General features: G+C 39.4%; 2 protein-coding genes across 2 annotated transcripts; both read right to left on the bottom strand.

The window, feature by feature from the left end:
• Window positions 1-913: 913 nt before the first annotated feature.
• On the bottom strand, window positions 914-6,433 carry LOC149110119 (TNF receptor-associated factor 4-like). The gene is made up of 7 exons (XM_089290969.1): window positions 6,235-6,433; window positions 5,461-5,512; window positions 4,774-4,875; window positions 3,773-3,937; window positions 3,046-3,120; window positions 2,604-2,681; window positions 914-2,296 (listed from the first exon to the last, which is right to left on the bottom strand). Exons 1-7 carry the CDS (start codon window positions 6,405-6,407, stop codon window positions 1,610-1,612), a joined length of 1,332 nt encoding a protein of 443 aa, XP_089147095.1. The 5' UTR covers window positions 6,408-6,433; the 3' UTR covers window positions 914-1,609.
• Window positions 6,434-9,556: 3,123 nt separating this feature from the next.
• LOC110050612 (TNF receptor-associated factor 6-like) lies at window positions 9,557-16,892 on the bottom strand. The gene is made up of 7 exons (XM_020756532.2): window positions 16,687-16,892; window positions 14,137-14,200; window positions 13,613-13,714; window positions 13,373-13,537; window positions 11,656-11,730; window positions 11,012-11,089; window positions 9,557-10,776 (listed from the first exon to the last, which is right to left on the bottom strand). The coding sequence occupies exons 1-7, from the start codon at window positions 16,854-16,856 to the stop codon at window positions 10,021-10,023; spliced, it is 1,410 nt and encodes a 469-aa protein (XP_020612191.2). The 5' UTR covers window positions 16,857-16,892; the 3' UTR covers window positions 9,557-10,020.
• Window positions 16,893-17,304: the final 412 nt, after the last annotated feature.

Below are 17,304 nucleotides of genomic sequence, written 5' to 3'. Positions count from 1 at the left end.
AAGTTGAGAATTGGAACCTAACCGAAAACAGTTTCAATGAAAATACTAGGAATGCCACAAAGCGGAAACGAGGTACCTGTTCAGAGAGTTTGCCTTATTTCCGCCATAATTTTTATGATTTGCTTTTCCAAAAGGGGGGGGGGGGGGGGGGAGGGGGATGGCCAGCAAGCCCAGTCCAACCCGCCCCTAAATTCCCCCCTGAGACGTTGCTCAGAGAGACGAGAGAGTTTTTCTTGGCGCCTCTTTACCAGACTCCTTCCCGCCGGATCGCTTTGCTCTTCTTCGCTCGCGCGTGTGACTCAAAGGTGAGCCTACTCGCAGGCCGTGTCTCATCAGTCTTGCACCTTTTTAAAGTTTGTTTATTTTTTCTCAAATTTGTAAATTTAGACTAACATGAATTGCTGGTTTTCATGGAAAATAAAGATTTTCGCAGCCTATCCATAATGAACTCAAGAATCTGGGATATGATAGATAAGTGATGTACAAACAACATCGCCAAGATTAAGGTTACCGTGAACAGTTTAGAGGTATCTCGCATCCAAGGGATGTAGCACGACTGGTTTAAACTGTAGATACCTAAACCCCTATATCAAATTAAAGCTTATAGAGCTGGCTGTTACACTATACCAAGAATTCTGAAATAAAATGAATTGTTGAATTTTCTTCGACTTGAAATGCGAGCGTCCGAATCACCATTTGAAAGCTACACGTCTGAGCGAATTTTGTTTTTCGCTTATTTAATTTTTCGGACCCAAAGCGTTAAGAAAAGTCTGCGATTTGCCGTATTCAATTTTAAGTTAAAATTGTTTGGCCTAAGTTCGAGAGTCTAAATGGAGGTAACAATAACTGGGCTTGTGTAGCAAAGGGTCAAGATTTATACTTACGAATGACACGCCGAGGAAACGAGCATATCAGTAGAGAAAAGTGAAATTTAATTGCACTTAGCCGCATGGCATTTGCTTAATACACAGATATAATCGATTATAAAAAGTTCCCGGCGAAAAAAATAAAATAAAATAAAAAAGAAAGTAATAATAATAATAATAATAATAATAACAATAATAATAATAATAATAATAATAATAATAATAATAATAATAAATTGGGTACTAGAGTGTACACGTATATGTACTTGCGCTATTTTCAAGACGGACTGGACAGCAAGGACACTTTGATCCAGATCTAAAACATACCCTTGTTTTTTAGACAACGCAAGTGATCCAAAGTACCACTTTTCTACCTCTCATTAACCACTACCTGTAGTGGCAAATCTAGAGATTCTCGAAAGTGTTTCAGAATTCAAGACAGGTTTTTTCTTGCAATTGCTTGGAAAAGAGAGGAGGCCGAGGTGCTTGTATACTCTTTATTATGTGCCTGCAATAGACAAGGGAGGGTGGGGCGAAACACTTCGGTCTTCAGCCCCTGTAGTGTTTTGACATGAGGGGTGAGGGGAGGGGGGGAGAAGGGGGGGAAGCACCCGCATTTTCTCCTCTGAATTTGCCACTGCCCCCGTGACAGCCTTCAATGATCAGTTTAGGAAGCTTCAAAGGTAATTGCTGTAGGTTACAATGTACAATACAGGTCTGAACACCACATTTGATAGTCTCTATCAAACTGGTTTGTCCACTGGACCTACTTCAAGCTTAATGAATAAAGTATCATCTACAACATATGAGCCTGTTATGAGTTTTGCATGAGAGAAGAACCTTCCAAACCCGCGTCTCTCATTTTCCTCGCTATTTGGTCGTTGCATGCTCTTCCACGAGGACTCTGGGATAAAGGACTTGACAAAATTATTCCTCTGCATCAGGTCTGGGTTTTGGTCAATAATAGTCAATGTCACTCTGTATAGAAAAGGCCAGGGCAAAATAGCGTCGTATTTCCCCCTCATCAGTGCAATATAAAGCGATATATGAGCGTTTCTAGCCTCTTTTGTGCCATTAGGGTACATAGCTAATTTCATTTTATACCCTTGAGGTCCCACGTAAAACGCATCGCTTTCGACTCGAACGTCCTTGTCCCTTTTGGCTTTGCTGACTCGTTCCCAGAAGTCGGACACTTTCCATACATAGGGTGCAAACGTTTCCATTTGCTTATGTTTCATTTTCATTTCAGTTACGTCCTTCTCAAGACCAGCGACTCTGAAGTTCACTGTGCGGTAATCAAACTTCATTTGTTCCAATTCCCGCCTCAGGATTTTAGTCTCGTCTTGCATCTCACCAAGTTTTTCTACAGAGAGCTCAAAATGCCGTCGTAGGTTTTGTTCCAGATGATCGTTTACTTCAGAGCGTTTAATCTGAAAGGAGAATTTAAATCCAGAATAAATCTAGTGACCGTAAGAGCTCTTTAGAACGTCAGTTCGAAATGCTGATTTTATACCCCGTGTTATAGTCTGTGTTGAAGCTGCCCTCCCCGAAAGAGAGGACGATGGAAAACGAAACATTTTCTGGGGATCGTCTTGCTATCCATCATTTAGATCATAGTTTTAAATAATTCCCAAATGAAACTTCACGAGCGATTGGATCTCTAGGATCCTGTACACTTACTGAGAATGATCAGCTTATTTTTGTCAGAATTGTTAGCTGTAGTTATCATTACGTTACCTTAATGTCGCAACCCAGATAATCATACTGGCAGTTCACAACCGTGTGAGTACAAACCACGTCCTGATGAGCCGTCATCTAAAAAAGACAATCACTTCAAATAATTATAATCTTTAGTCGTTTGTACTTCCGATTATAAACTCAGTTTCAGTTTGACAGTTTCATGTTGTTGGTACGGGAGTGGAACTTGGTTTAGACGAGTCATGCAATTAAATTCTAGGCTTTTTCTTCTACCCCCGTTGCTAAGTAGCAGGCAACAGACTGCTTGCTCTGTGAATAAAAGGAAAAGTTGAAAATTCTGCAGATTCCTTGAGGAACAGAAAGTTGGAATCAAACATTGGACACCCACTGTACTTTATTTCCTTGACATCTGAGGCAAACGTGAGTAGCGAGTCTTTTGAATGCATTGGGAACTAATTTTGCTACTTAGCTTAGTCGTTACCTCCTCTCTAGCAATGACCTCACCACACCCATTTGAGCATTCAGTGGGTCGTCTTCGACACTCCGACGCGTGTTTCTGTTGACAAAGGTAATTTGCATTTGTTAACCAGTGTTACTGTAGAGCCGGTTAACAATACAGCGCAATTTTAATTGCTTCAAACAGAGACAAAACATGCATGGAGTACAGGGTAAGCAGGTGCCAAAATTTGCATTTCGTATGAGCCTGGAGCTAAGCTAAATGAACTGTGAAGCTTTCCGTGTCAGGCTTTCGCGTAACAAATGTTTATGCACTTTTTCGCAGCTATCCTTACATGCTGGTATAAAAGATTTGAGACAGCAGAAAGCTAAGCGTTTTACGCATGATCCACACATCATTGTGTCAAACAAGAAAATATCAAGGTAAGTGCCTTTATCTCCTGTTGTGTCAAATCATTAGAATGATAAATTTTAGCCTGCGAGCAGGCTAACCTTTGAGTCACGGGAAGTCACGTGAAGTCACGCGAAGCGATCCGGTGGGGTGGAGTCACTATTTCGTCTCAATTCCGCGCACGTGGCCCGCTCACGCTTGTGCTCCATCGTGAGGCTAGATAAATTATTGCAATAACAGATGCCTTCCTAGACTGACATAGCGATAATGTCTGGAGCATTTTTCAGTTACCATCAACTTCTCCGGCAAACATTTGCGCGATCTTTTTTACTTATTTTTACAACTGACATGAGCCACTTACCTCTTTGTCGCATTTGGCATGCTCCTCGTGACAATACACACAATGCACTGTCCTCCACTGACAGGTGTTTCTCGCGTGATCATCCACTAGTCTTCTTTCCATGGTAATGTGACAATGAGGATTGCAACAAAGAATTATTTTGCAGCCACAGCTCTGCAGATGGGTCTGTTGGATTAGGATCAAGAAAAGTGCAAGTCTGTTTTGGAATTCAAACATTGTTCAATCAATCAATCAATCAATCAAATAATCAATCAATCAATCAATCAATCAATCAACACTTTATTTTAACACATTCTACTTAAGAGCTAGGTAAACTCGATCAAATACGAAATTGCGTGCAACAGAAAAAAAAAAAAAAAAATAACAACCTAAATTATATTAAAGTGAAGAATGATCATCGCAGTAAATTTGCCAATTTAAGCAATCGGAAAGAGGAAGCCTGAAAAAAATTCAGGGCTTGAACGGGATTCGAACCCGTGACCTCCGCGATACCGGTGCGATGCTCTACCAACTGAGCTATAAAGCCACTCATTGGGAGCGAGGTCAAATTATATTGTCACAAAAACAATACAGCCAGTTAAATAGCCATACTATAAAATATGCCTAATGATATATTTATATGTATACTATTAACACTTAAAAATCAACTATGTACACAGTAGAAATTTGAATAAAATAACGATAGGCCTGTAAGTTTACTGCTAAAATTAGCAACATTGCTGGCCAGTTTCACTGTTGTAGGCAATGCGTTGACTGAGAAGTACAGTCAGAACAGGAAATTTCAGCTTGCTTCACAAGCTTAATGAACCATTGGGAATAGGTTACATCTATAATTGACTTCCAGCCATGACATTTTCCACGTCATTTGCATAAAACTAGAAAACTTAGCACAATCCTCTAAAAGGTACTTTGATCGCCTTCATCTTGAGAGATCCTTTTTTTGTCAGAAATAGACAATTTAGAAATTAACAGCAAACGATTGGTACTCAAACGTTCTTAACCTCTACGTCTCTAGTCTCCCCAGTCCACTCGCATCCAACGCTTGGGCATCTCACGTGACAAGACAGGATGTTTCTCTCGGTGGCTTTGTCGGGAAATATGTCCTGTGCAGAAAGTAACAGTTGATTAAAACCAAGCTATTTACATATATAAAATATTTGAATATTTCGATTTTAGCAATTTACTCGTCTTCTAGTTCTAAATAAAATTTTTGGCTAGCTGCGGCCAGTCGATTTTTTCTTCTACTGGAATATTAATGAGGACATTAATTAAAAGCTGATCGATATTTTGTCAATATGGGCCCCTTTATTTTGACAGTTACGAGCGTAAAGGCGGACACACGCTGGTTCCGGCTAATACCTACTCGATCTCGTTAAGACAGACACCTCGCTAAAGTGGACAGATAGTCCGAAAATGTCCTTCCTAAAAAAGACAGCTCTGAGTAGAAGGCGAAGAAACATTGCTTTTAAACTCGTGAACTTTCGGTCAGTATCTTATGAGATTTTGCGTACCCTAAGAAGAAATTGCGTGACTACATATCTAAACAGACCGCGCGCTGTTTTATTTATTAAAACCGTCTAGAATGTGATAAGAATGGGCTTATCGAGACGTCATGCTGGTATCTTAGCGTCTGTATGTGGTAAATATATTCCTTTTTTTGTCATATGTTAAATGGTTAAAGTGATCACCTTTTCTCGATCCAAAGGTTCTCTGTCGACAGGACATTCAGGAACTGGCTGCCTGTAATGAAATATCTGAGATATTCAAATATAGATCTGCTTTTCAGATTGCCTTACCAAAAAAACAACAACACCTTGAACGTTTCAAAGCGTTCAACAGTTCGGATGGATAATCCGATTTGCAAAAATATCTCACGCTAAGCTAAGTGAAACTATGCTAAAGAAACAAATGTGTTCAAATGTTTAAAAAAAATTATGTTCAAATGTTGTTGTTTATAGTGGTCAATGCGCTTAGCTACACCTATAATGGCTAGCTCACAGGTATGACTCTTTAACTAAAGAAAGAAATATATCAAACATAATAGGCTTAAAAATTACAACTGGCGGGTTTCAGACTAGTTGGCAATTTACATGCATGACCGAGGAGTTGAACTATAACGAGAAACAACTCCAGCTGTATAGAATAACTTTCGTTTCATGTTTTACCGAACCTCGACTTTCGTTTATTTGGAAAGAGCATGAAGAGTAATCCATCTTCTTCCGATTGGTCATGCGATCATTGCCAGCAGACAGAATATCAATATTTCTCCGTCCTGTCTGGCAAAAACTGGCTGTACATTAAATTAAATCGAACATCTCTTGCAAAAGGTTCTAAGAGCGATTGATAAAAAAAAAAGGATTATAAAACAATGAAATGCAAAGTTGTTTTATCTGATTTAAACGAACACGTACGCGGCTACGACATTCTCCACATATCAAAACGTCTGATAAAATGCTCTTTACCTCTTTAGCGCTTCATTCAGACATCTTTTGCAATATCTGTGTCCACATCTCGTAAGAACTGGTTCCCTCAAAGGCAGTTGACAAATTAAGCAGTGATATTCATCAAACACAGTCGATAAAAAGTCGTATTCATATCCAGACGGTAACCCAACGTGCTGCTGAACTTCCGCCATTTTACCTCGTCTCGCCTTCTTCCCTGCTCGGCCATACCACCCTAATCCTGCCTTCTTCCCTACACGGCTATAGCCATACCGCACTTTTGTAATTTGCGTTCGCTATAAGTAAACACTCGTCTAAATGACCCTTGGAGAAAAATACAGGATGCTAGCAGACTACCATCTGGTTTTCTTTACAAGATCTTATCAACTTCAGTGCAACACAAATTGGAATACAGACACGCGTTTTTCGCGCTGCGCCCCAACTAAGTGAACGCCTGGAAGAGGCTAGCCTGGAAGAGACTACAGAGACAGCTAACAACATCTCACTCAAACCGTGACAAACGTGACACTTTTTCACATATTTTATCACATTTTAGCGTTCGCCACATTTTTATCTATTATAACTTGTTTTGAACATATTTATGCTAATTTGGAAATTTTACTCAATTGAAAATGACTTCGGAGAGGTCGAAACGTCCTGACTTTTTAGTGCTAGTCTTTATTTCAAAATCGATTTCTAAGAAACTAGTTATCATAACAATATCATCTGATAATTTTCAGGTCAAATGCATATCATTCTTTGTAAGACTCCATCTTTTCCTGCAACTGTTTAATCAATGAATATCCCCTCGCTCTTATCTCACGCTCTCATGGGTAAAACAGGTAATACCGTAAATCATCGGATTAGTGCCCGGAGCGCTTATTTCAAATTTAGGAGAAGACTTGGGGGGGGGGGGGGCGCTTAATCGAGGGGAGGGGGTCTTATTTAATTGTTCCCAAATCGTGGCCTGACATGATCATTTTTCAATACATCATCTGCGCATTAACAACAACATAAGCTGTTTATCGACATAAATAGTTAAACCTTAAGTTTAAATCGCGGCACCGTTAGTACTTGTAATCTTTTTTCCAGACTTAACGTGTTGACAAACTGAAACTATACATTCTTTGTTGTCTCATTACTCGTCCAAAAAATGGGGGGAGGGGAGCTGAGGGGGGTGCTTATTCGAGGAGGGGTGCTTATTCTAAATATTGGCCGATAGGAGGGGCGCTTATACGAAGGGGGCGCTTATTCGAGGTGGGGCGCTAATTCGAGGATTTACGGTAAATATGAATTGTGGGTTCACCCTTCCCTTCACAACGTCTCCTAATTTATAGCACATTAATATTTACTACATGCTGTTTTTAGAACTACTCAAATCGGTACCCAGGAATTTTATGTAGCACGATACTTTTATTTCGTATATAAGCTCCCTTTCTCTAAAAGTCTTTCACAACTGAGAATGTTTCTCGTCAAAAACAAAGAAACAAAAAAAAAAAACAACAACAACAACAACAACAAAAAACCGGCGCAACACTGGGACAACGGTCCAGAGTGACGTAACAGCGGCCCTAACGGACTCGGGTAAGCAGACTACCTATTGTCTAAACGGCTAACAAATATAGCCTACCTTGCAACGCAAACGGGGAAGGGGTAGGGATCAGGTGTGCAAAAAACGCGAGGAAGAAGGAAAAGGGACAGCATCCTATCCCGATAAAGAAGCCCGTTTCCAATAATCAGCCCAGTTTAATTTCCTCAACCTGTAAAATTAAAAAAAGTAAAAAAAGACGCTACGCACACTCAAGAAGGCAGTGCGAACCTATTTTAAATGTTTGTTCTTAGCTAATGAACTGAATATTGATAAGAATGCGTCTATTCTGCTCTGGTTATTTCGCCTTTGAAAAGTATCTTTTAATAGCAGCTGCAGAGGATGGAATTACTGGACTATCCTGCCGCCTGTTGATTCAGTTTGCAGGTGATATTCGCAGATGCGAATTCAAATTACTGGGTATCTATCTCGGCCTCACAGTTCTTAGCCAAAGCAGTTATGGCACAACCATTGAAGTCTTTATACTAAGGGTCTACTAAGACTTGCCGGCACTAAAGCTGCCCCTACTGTTAATGATTTGCCTGTATGCTTCCTGTGATTGATATCATACTTCCTTTTCCACTGCTTTGTTTGTGCTACTATGATGAAATTCGTTTTTTTCCTATCTAAGCCATTTTAAAACATAAATAAGTAGTCTGTACGAGAAGAAAATCCTGTTAACTAATTTGAAATATCTCTTTTAATTCCAGCGGTATTCAAGTTTTTAAAATTTGTAAATTAGCCAAGTGAGGACCTCATTAACTGAACTAAATTTTAATCAAATATGACGAAAAATGATATCTCAGCCAATTTTGTATCAAAAATGTTTAGTTCTTTGCAGTAGGATTCTACTAGATGTGGTCCACAATTTGAGCTTAACAGTTTTGTTACCATGGCAACATGCTGCGTTCGGTTCCAGACCTGCCCAATATTAAGAGATTTTCTGGCCACCTTTGGCACTTCATTTTGATATTTGCGAAGAGTGCCCCTTCTGCATGATCCAGCAAACATATAAATATGTTAGGTAAAGTTTGTGGCCTCAGTGGACTCTCATGACTCAGCTAGAAGATTTAGACTTTGCTGACAATGTCACTTTGCTCTCACACAATCATCAGAGCATGCAATCCAAGCTAACACGGATGTTAAAGGCGGGCCTTCGGATCAACAAATCGAAGACAAAGGGGATGAGGATTAACACCACAAATGCAGACAGGCTAGAACTAGATGGGGAAGAAATCGATGAAGTGGAAGACTTTTGTCTACCTTGACAGCAACATCAGTAAGGATGGCGGGTCTGATCGGGACATCCAACTGAGGATCGGGAAAGCGAGAACTACTTTCACAAATCTGAGTCCTGTGTGGAAATCTAAAACGATATCCAGAAAGACAAAACCATGGATATTTAACACCAACGTCAAATACGTCCTCTAGTATGGGTCAGAGACTCAGATGGAGAGTAACAAAAGCAACCTCCAACAAATTGCAGTCTTTTGTTAACAAACGCTTACGGTCCATTACGGGCATACACTGGCCTCAGGTTATAAGGAATGAAGATTTGTGGGGAAGAACTGAACAGGAACGAATCAGCATCCAGATTAGAAGGCGCAAGAGATTTCGACAAACTATTCTTATTTGTGAGGGAAGAAAAAAGCACGAAAAATATGATTAACGCCGTTTGTGGGTGGGTTCAGTAGTGATATTTCGAACGACGATCATTTAGTAGGAAACAAGGTTTAAGCGGATGCCACTAGAAAGTAACTTTTCGTCGTATTTATTGTTATTCATTCTTCGTAAGTGTTACATAGTTTAAAATTACATACAAGCTCTTACATTGACCTGAAATCAATTTATAGCGTTTGCAGGTCTAGCAGAAATGCTCTCGCATATTGGAGGCGCTTCTGAGATTTGACCCATTCAATCAGCACTTGGCAGGTGGGAGAAACTGTCTTGACGTCACATATATGTGGGAAGGCATTGAAGTCGGGCCACTTTCCTCACCGGAGATCCCATTGAATACCGGCTATTCACGAAAAGGAAACGGACACATGATTGTAACAGATTGCAAACAACGTTTTCGAAAACAATTTTCGAAGATGTTTCCGACCAATAAGATCATCATGGGAGCGATTAGAGTAAAAAATAGTTTTAACGGCCTTTTACCTAATTTTTTATAAAATATATGTTAACTCGGCGAAATCTCCAAAAGTCAATTGGATTAATTAAGGTCCAACTTCAACCTGAAGAAACAGAGTGCCATCCAGCAGACAACGCCTTGAATGAAGTTTCTCGTGAGAAATAAATTGGGCAAAACCCCGAGTTTTGTTATCTTCATTAATAGGCCTTGCAAAGCAGTGTGGGTGATTGCCTGGAAGTAACCTCATGGCGGCATTTTGCCGTTCGGTTGGGTCTTCCTGTTGATCAATTATTGTGAATATGATTTTCTTTTTGAAAGGCCACGGTAATATAGCGTCATATTCACCTTTCATTATAATGATGTACACCGACAGGTGAGTATTTTTGCCAGACTTAATGCCATTAGGATATACCCTTACTTTTAACTTGTAGCCATGGCGGTCTGTGTAGAATGGAACACTTTCTATCATTTCCTTTTCTTCGGCCTTCGCTTGTCTTAAGATTTCACTAAAATCGGTAATCTTCCAAACAAACTCTGATGGGCAATTAGCTCTTTCCGTTTTTACCATAACTACTTTCTCTTCAGTTCCATTCCCTTGACCCTCACCTAATTTATTTTCAAATTGTCTCTGGAGTGCATCCAGTTTCTCTAACAGTTTCTTTGTTGTCTCTTCCGTGTTGTATAGCTTAACTTGGGTTTCATATAACTTAGCTTCTGTGTCATTTAACTTAGCTTCTGTGCTAGTTAACCTAACTTCTGTTCTTTCGAACTTTACACACGCTAATTCAAGATGAAGGCTTGTGGCGGATTGAAGATGAGATTCCACTTGTTTCCGCTGAAGCTGAAAGAGAAGTTGAACTTCCTTAATAATTTCATCGTGTTTACAAAGAAAGCTTTATATTTATTTCAACTTAACTGGAAAAGAATGTTCCTTACAAATTCCTTATAAAAGGCTTGTCTTGCTGAGCTCGAACGGGATTGTAAAGTGAGCCCGCAATTAAATCCGATAAAATGGAGTAAACAAAAGACGCTCTGGGTCCCTAGGGAATTACCCAGAAATACCCTAATTTACACACCTTTATTTCGCAGCCAGTTTTTACATAAGGACAGGAGATTATCGTCAGAGGACAATCGCTTTCGGTGTGATTTGGAATCTGGAAAAAAAATGAATACTTTGCATAGAAGGAAGGAAGAAAGGAAGGATGGATAAGGAAGGAGGCATCGAACGAAGGATCAAAAGAAGGAAGGAAGGAAGCTAAGGAAGGAAGAAAATAAGAAAGAAAGGAAAGCCTCTTGCGGGCGCTCAGTTAGGTAGGGCTCACGAAGAAACAGGTGAGAAGCATGGCACGAGAAGCTGTTCGCTCCTCGCACCAAGCCCCTCTCTCCTTCTTTCGTTCCGCCTTTTTTTTTTTCCTGCGCCCCAACTAGCTGAACACTTGGAAGAGGCTTAAGGAAGGAAGGAAGGAAGAAAGGAAGGAAGGAAGGAAGGAAAGGGAAGGAGGGAAGGAGAAAGAGACGAAGGGAGAGAAAGGAAAAGAGCGACAGCTACCAAAGCCATTTAAATCTTCTGGAAAACATTTCACATTGCGATAGGCCGACTTTGAATATTCTTTAATGTATTGGCTTTATTATATTCAATGCCAGACATGAACTCAAGAACCGCACGATTACCTATAAGAAAACTGGGAATAAACTTTGAGTACAAAGTTGAAATTATTACCATTTCCCTGGGAATTGAACGCCCACAAATATTGGGACAAGTTACTGGAAACTTGCTGCACTGTACAATGTGATCCTGCAAGAAAGATTTCAAGTACATTGCCTTAAACACGTGGGTATATCGTAGTTTTCATGTTGTCAAGATAGCGTTTTACTGTTGTCATTTCCAATTTTTTTCTAATCCTATGCCCTTTTCGAATTTTGATAGTTCTCACAAACTTCAGTGACTGCATGCAGTGTTAGGTATAATTTTCGTAATCACTTGCTTCCATCTCACGGTTTGAAGGCCCAGAGAACAGGTGCGATGATGTAAATGCATGTGTCACTAAAGAGAGGCTAAACAAAATAAGACAAATGAAGTGACTGGTAGAGAAATAGGAAGACAGAATATCAAGGAAGTTTTGGACGCAGTTGAGCTCTAAACCATAATGTCTCACTGAGTAAACAGCATTGTCTGGGGACGAAGAATGTTGGTGTAAGTGATTGTTTTACCGGGTTATTTATTTATTTATTTATTTTTCTGATTTGACCAATGAGCTAGAGCTTGCTATTTTAAAGCTTTTAAATACACCCTGCGGAGAGAAAGCTGCCATTGTTTTGTTCAAAGTTTAATGAATTACAGAGTGTAATGCGTTGGATCTGATTATTTAAAGCAATTCCACGGAGCATGGCGATGCGCATGGTCTCTCAGATCAATCAAAAGAAAGGGAATCGATCGGATATTTCATCAAGTCTAAAGAGCGGTTGCTTAGCTATAGGGATAATGTGGATGCAGAAAGTATAAAAGAATCCACAAATGTAGCCGAAGAAGTATTAAATGCAAATCTAAAGACAAAAATGATCAAAAAGTGAGGGAAAGACAAATGTTTTATCAACGAATAAAGTCTCCACTCAGAGTTCAGACTAAATTGGTTTCATTCACAACTGACTGCAAGTAACGTTCATATTTTTTGCAACAATGTATAATAAAACCAATGCTGCATGGAATTGGTTTGTCGTGATATCTAGAATAATCAAGGCCTCGCATGGGTAATTGTTATCAGCCTCAGCCTCCCGCCATAGTAGTAACTGTTACCATCCCGTTGTCGACCCTTAATTATTCTGGACATAAAGAAAAACCTTGTGAAGGTGAATTAATCAACATGACGCGAGCGTGGGACAAAGAAAAATTCTGAGTCCCCGACAGGAATCGAACCCATGACCTCCCGAACAGCGGGCGGGCGTTCTATCCACTGAGCTACGAGAACTCATGGAGAGCAAGGTCATTTAACTGAGTTCATATACGATAGGCGTCATGTTGATTAATTCACCTTCACATTTCATTACCGAGCTTAAAATTCACCATCTTTATTAACTTATCACTACTCACGATGAATTCGATAGCGTTGATCCTAGCAGTATGCAGGACACCTATCATATATGAACTCAGTTAAATGACCTTGCTCTCCATGAGTTCTCGTAGCTCAGTGGATAGAGCGCCCGCCCGCTGTTCGGGAGGTCATGGGTTCGATTCCTGTCGGGGACTCAAAATTTTTCTTTGTCCCACGCTCGCGTCTTGTTGATTAATTCACCTTCACATTTCATTACCGAGGTTAAAATTCACTATCTTTATTAACTTATCAAGAAAAACCTTATCCAATAAATGTTTTTATTTGCAAGTTCGAAGATAGCAGAATGCACCTTTTTTCTTTCTGTCAAGGATGCTGATTTAAAGTTACCTGCATCTTATACTCTGGGTGTGGCTCGTTGCAGTGATCACATTCAAGGATTCTCCACTGACATATCATAGTCACGTGTTCCTCCAGATCCTTCTTTTGCATCGTCACGTGACAGTTTTCGTTGGTACAAAAGACAAGTTTGAAAACACAAGATACCAAGTGTTCCTGTTGCAAAAACAAATTAGAATACGCACTTCAGTTATGGTTTTATTCCATGTGTTTTGTAAACATGGGGAATACCTCTTTGTTCCTCAGTTCACCATTCCAGTCGCAACCTTCATTTGGGCATTTGATGGCGAAAGAAAGAATCTTCCTTTCTGTTGCTTTATCAGGGAAGACATCCTAGAACAGAAAAAAAAAAAAAGAGAAAATAATTGCAGCGTAACATCAAGGTAGTTCGAAGAGGAAATTTGCTCCATATACTTCAATAATGACGATACACAGGAACTTATCCCGGATTGTAGCAAAGGTACACAACTACGGTGGTAATGAGTTTGGTATTTCAGAATCGTTCTAGATGGGCAAAAATTAAGAATAGAAGAGAACTATATCTTAGTTAGGATGTGTCAGTCTACAATTCCCAAACCTGAACGAGAAGTCCGTTTTAATTCCACGGTTTTACTTCTAATAACCTATGCTCTCTGTGATTCTAAGTTCTCTTGTGCAGGTGACATGGGCTGTATCTCAATACATACCACACCAATCCAAAAAACTCTTCTATCCTTTATCCTCTCTTGTATGAACTTATGTCAACAAATATTTACCCGGTCTCGGTCCAGACCCTCCCTGTCTGCAGGACAAGTTAATGGTTGGTCTTGAACTCCCTGCCTGTTAAAAAGTGTCAATAAAAATAAAATGAAATTGAGTTAAAGGCTTTCCGAACATGCACCTTTATGTTTCTAAGACTTCATCACATTGGTCATCCATTCTGTCTCTTAAACTCGGTAGAAATGTTGATTGTTTCAAAATAGCAATGGATTACTCATGCTGAAGATTCTTGTTGGGATGTGTTTGCTACAGAGAACAAAATATCAGGAAACAGCTAGAATTTATTGTGCGATTACATTCCTAGTTACAAAAAAGTGAGAAAACCTGTTGCACTCCATTATCTCTTAGTTCAGCACCTTTTTCTTTGTCGGTGCTCGTCTAACTAACAGTCACTTTCATTCCCTTGCATGCTGTGGATGCGCCCGCAGTACGAGCGGCAGTCAAATCCGAGCTGTCCCACCGATGGACCGTCTTTTTCTTCGCAGCTAACAAAAATGCTAAAGTTACTTCTCCCTCTTCTAAGGCTTAATCCTAGGGTTCTGGGTTTAATTTGACGAGGAATAACATATTTTATTCGAAATGACACAACTATAGTCCTATCCTGCTTGGCGACAGCGATCGAAGAGCGAGTTGCCGATCGTGAATGACTCACTTAAAGCTTGGAGACACAAAATGTTTCATACTCTTCACTTTTTACAATCTGGTATGGTTTTTGGAATTATAAATCTCTTTTAGTTAGTGAATATTCAATGCCGTCTGAGGTAAAAAAGTTTCCCGATATTAATGTCTCCAGTAAACTTTTTCCCGCCTGCTGAATCCTGATTGGTCAATTCAAATTTCAAGCCCACCAGCCGTATGCAAGGCCAACATTGATCTAGATCTTTCATTACAAAGTGGAATCCTGATTTTTCGAAGCTCCAAGGGAAACGAAAATTGGTTCGAAAATCGGAGACTTCGAGAAATCGGGGCTAAAATTACAGCGTTTGACTGAGGAGGGGAAACGACTTTTGGTTCGAGTTATCGGGAGGTTCGAAAAACTGAGGGTTCGAGAAATCGAGATTCCCCTGTAGCTTGTAAACGATGGCGCCTTTTATACAATAATATGTTGAAAATGTATTTATAAATGGCTAAAAAATAAAGTAAACAAACAAACAAACAAACAAACAAACAAACAAATCCCGCTTACAAGTTGGTTCTCCGATATAATAGTGACCATAGATTTAAGCTGGCTCAAGTGAAAAATTTTCCCTCTTCCGATCCTTTCCTGTCACAAAGGCTCTTGTATAATCTTGATAATCATAAAAATTATAATTTCCTCGATTGTGATTGGTTTAAAAAAAAGTTCCCATTTCCCACTAATTCACTGGTCAAGTTGTCATCAGACAGTTTGTTGTCGGAAAGTTTGTTATCGGACGGTTTGTTATTGGACAGTTCAATCACATTCAAAGTTGTAGTTTAAATCAACCAATCACAACCATCATAACGACATTTAACAATTTAATGCAAATTTTCCCTTTCTCTCATAACTTTAGACTTGGCTATTCTTCTTCACTCGGAAATTGTATTTTTCATGATTAATTGATAATAAGACTTCGTGTCGTGCAAGACGGTCTGTAATCATTCTGGTGATTAAAAAATCGGACTCTCGCTGCACGGTCATCCGATTTTGTTATTATTCGTATGATTACAGACTGAAATGTACTCCACTCAGTCCTATTACAATTACTTATCATTATGTATGTCATGGAATGTCTAAGGATGAGATGCAAAATATACAGCTTTTATCAGCAATAATTTAAAAGAGGTAAGTTACATAATCAGAGGGGGGAGTCCAAATATAAATTCAAGGGAAAATTTAAACAACATCAAAGCCCCCCATCTACATAATTAATGAACCCTCCCAGAGTTTTTACAATACGATAAGCTCAGTATAACCGCTTAGGAAAATGTTGATAGTCAGCAAAGTGTGTCGCTTTCTATTTGTTAAGAAAATATTTCAGGCTAAAACAGTTCCATAAACCTAAAAAAGAAGCTAAATTAAATGTAGGTAATGCGTTGTACAAAGGTGCAATCTAAATATTTATTAAGTGCTTCTCCTGATGTCCTTGATCCAGCGAGCTTCAATAAAACACTTGCATGATGCGTAACCACAAAATTGACCATTACTAATCTGAAATATTTATGTCCGCATCAAATCATTCAATCCAAATCAATGTCTTTTATCCCAGAAGCCAGCAACTAACTGTTGATGAAAATCGGTGGACAAGGCTTCAGAAAGTTTAATCAATTGCCGTAATAATTAAGAAAAGTAAGCCTGGATTAATGACTCGTAACGAAAGCCGGTCGAGTAAGCGCATGCATACTGATGCAAGCAAAAGGACAGGAATAAAAACATTCCGATTTTTGGGTTTTCGCTTGTGTTTCCCAGGTTTTGTTACGACTCATGTGATTCAGTCCGCTTGGTACGCTTGTGCCACTTGCGAAAACAAGGCCTAACATGATGAACTGTAAGGAATTTCATCCTTGCGATATTACCAACAACGTACCTTCTCAAATGTTCCTCGAGGCATTCTTTACAAAATCTGTGGCCACATCTCGTTTGAACAGGTTCCTTAAGCGGCAAATGACATATTGAACACTGAAAATCTTCCTCAACAACGTTCACAAAGTCCTCGTCATAACCTGAAGGTAACTGAATTTTGGCAGCTTCCGCCATTTTGGACAAGCAAATCTGAAGTGAAAGCTTCGTGAGGTCAGAAGAAACTGACGCAAATCATGACCTCAGATGATCTGTTATAGTGTAGGTGATTTGTGTGACCGTTACACAAAAGATAACGAAAGCAAAAAGATTTATCCGTTTGTACTGTGTCAGTAAATTATATGAAAAAGAATCTTCCTGGTTTTTGAAAATACTGACACTTTATTGATAAATTAAATTAGAACCTGAGCATAACGTTTCTACATCTCCGATTAGCTTGATAGTCCCAAGTTAGCCAGTACATTTCGTTAATGTAGTGTTGGCACCGGTGTCGAGTAAGTAAAATATTTAATGAAACCCGGAGTATCTGAACTGAAATTAATTGTTGCCAATGGCCATGCTAAATACTCCCTCACCTGAACTTGTCTTGCCGCAAGAAAAATAGTCTCTTGCTTGCCGCTGATAT

The sequence above is a fragment of the Orbicella faveolata genome, unplaced genomic scaffold, assembly GCF_042242905.1.
Source record: "Orbicella faveolata isolate gen_17 unplaced genomic scaffold, um_ofav_v1 contig_24, whole genome shotgun sequence".
Lineage (NCBI taxonomy): Eukaryota > Metazoa > Cnidaria > Anthozoa > Scleractinia > Merulinidae > Orbicella > Orbicella faveolata.
Note: the sequence above shows the minus strand (reverse complement) of the source record. Positions and strands in the feature narration are given on the sequence as shown.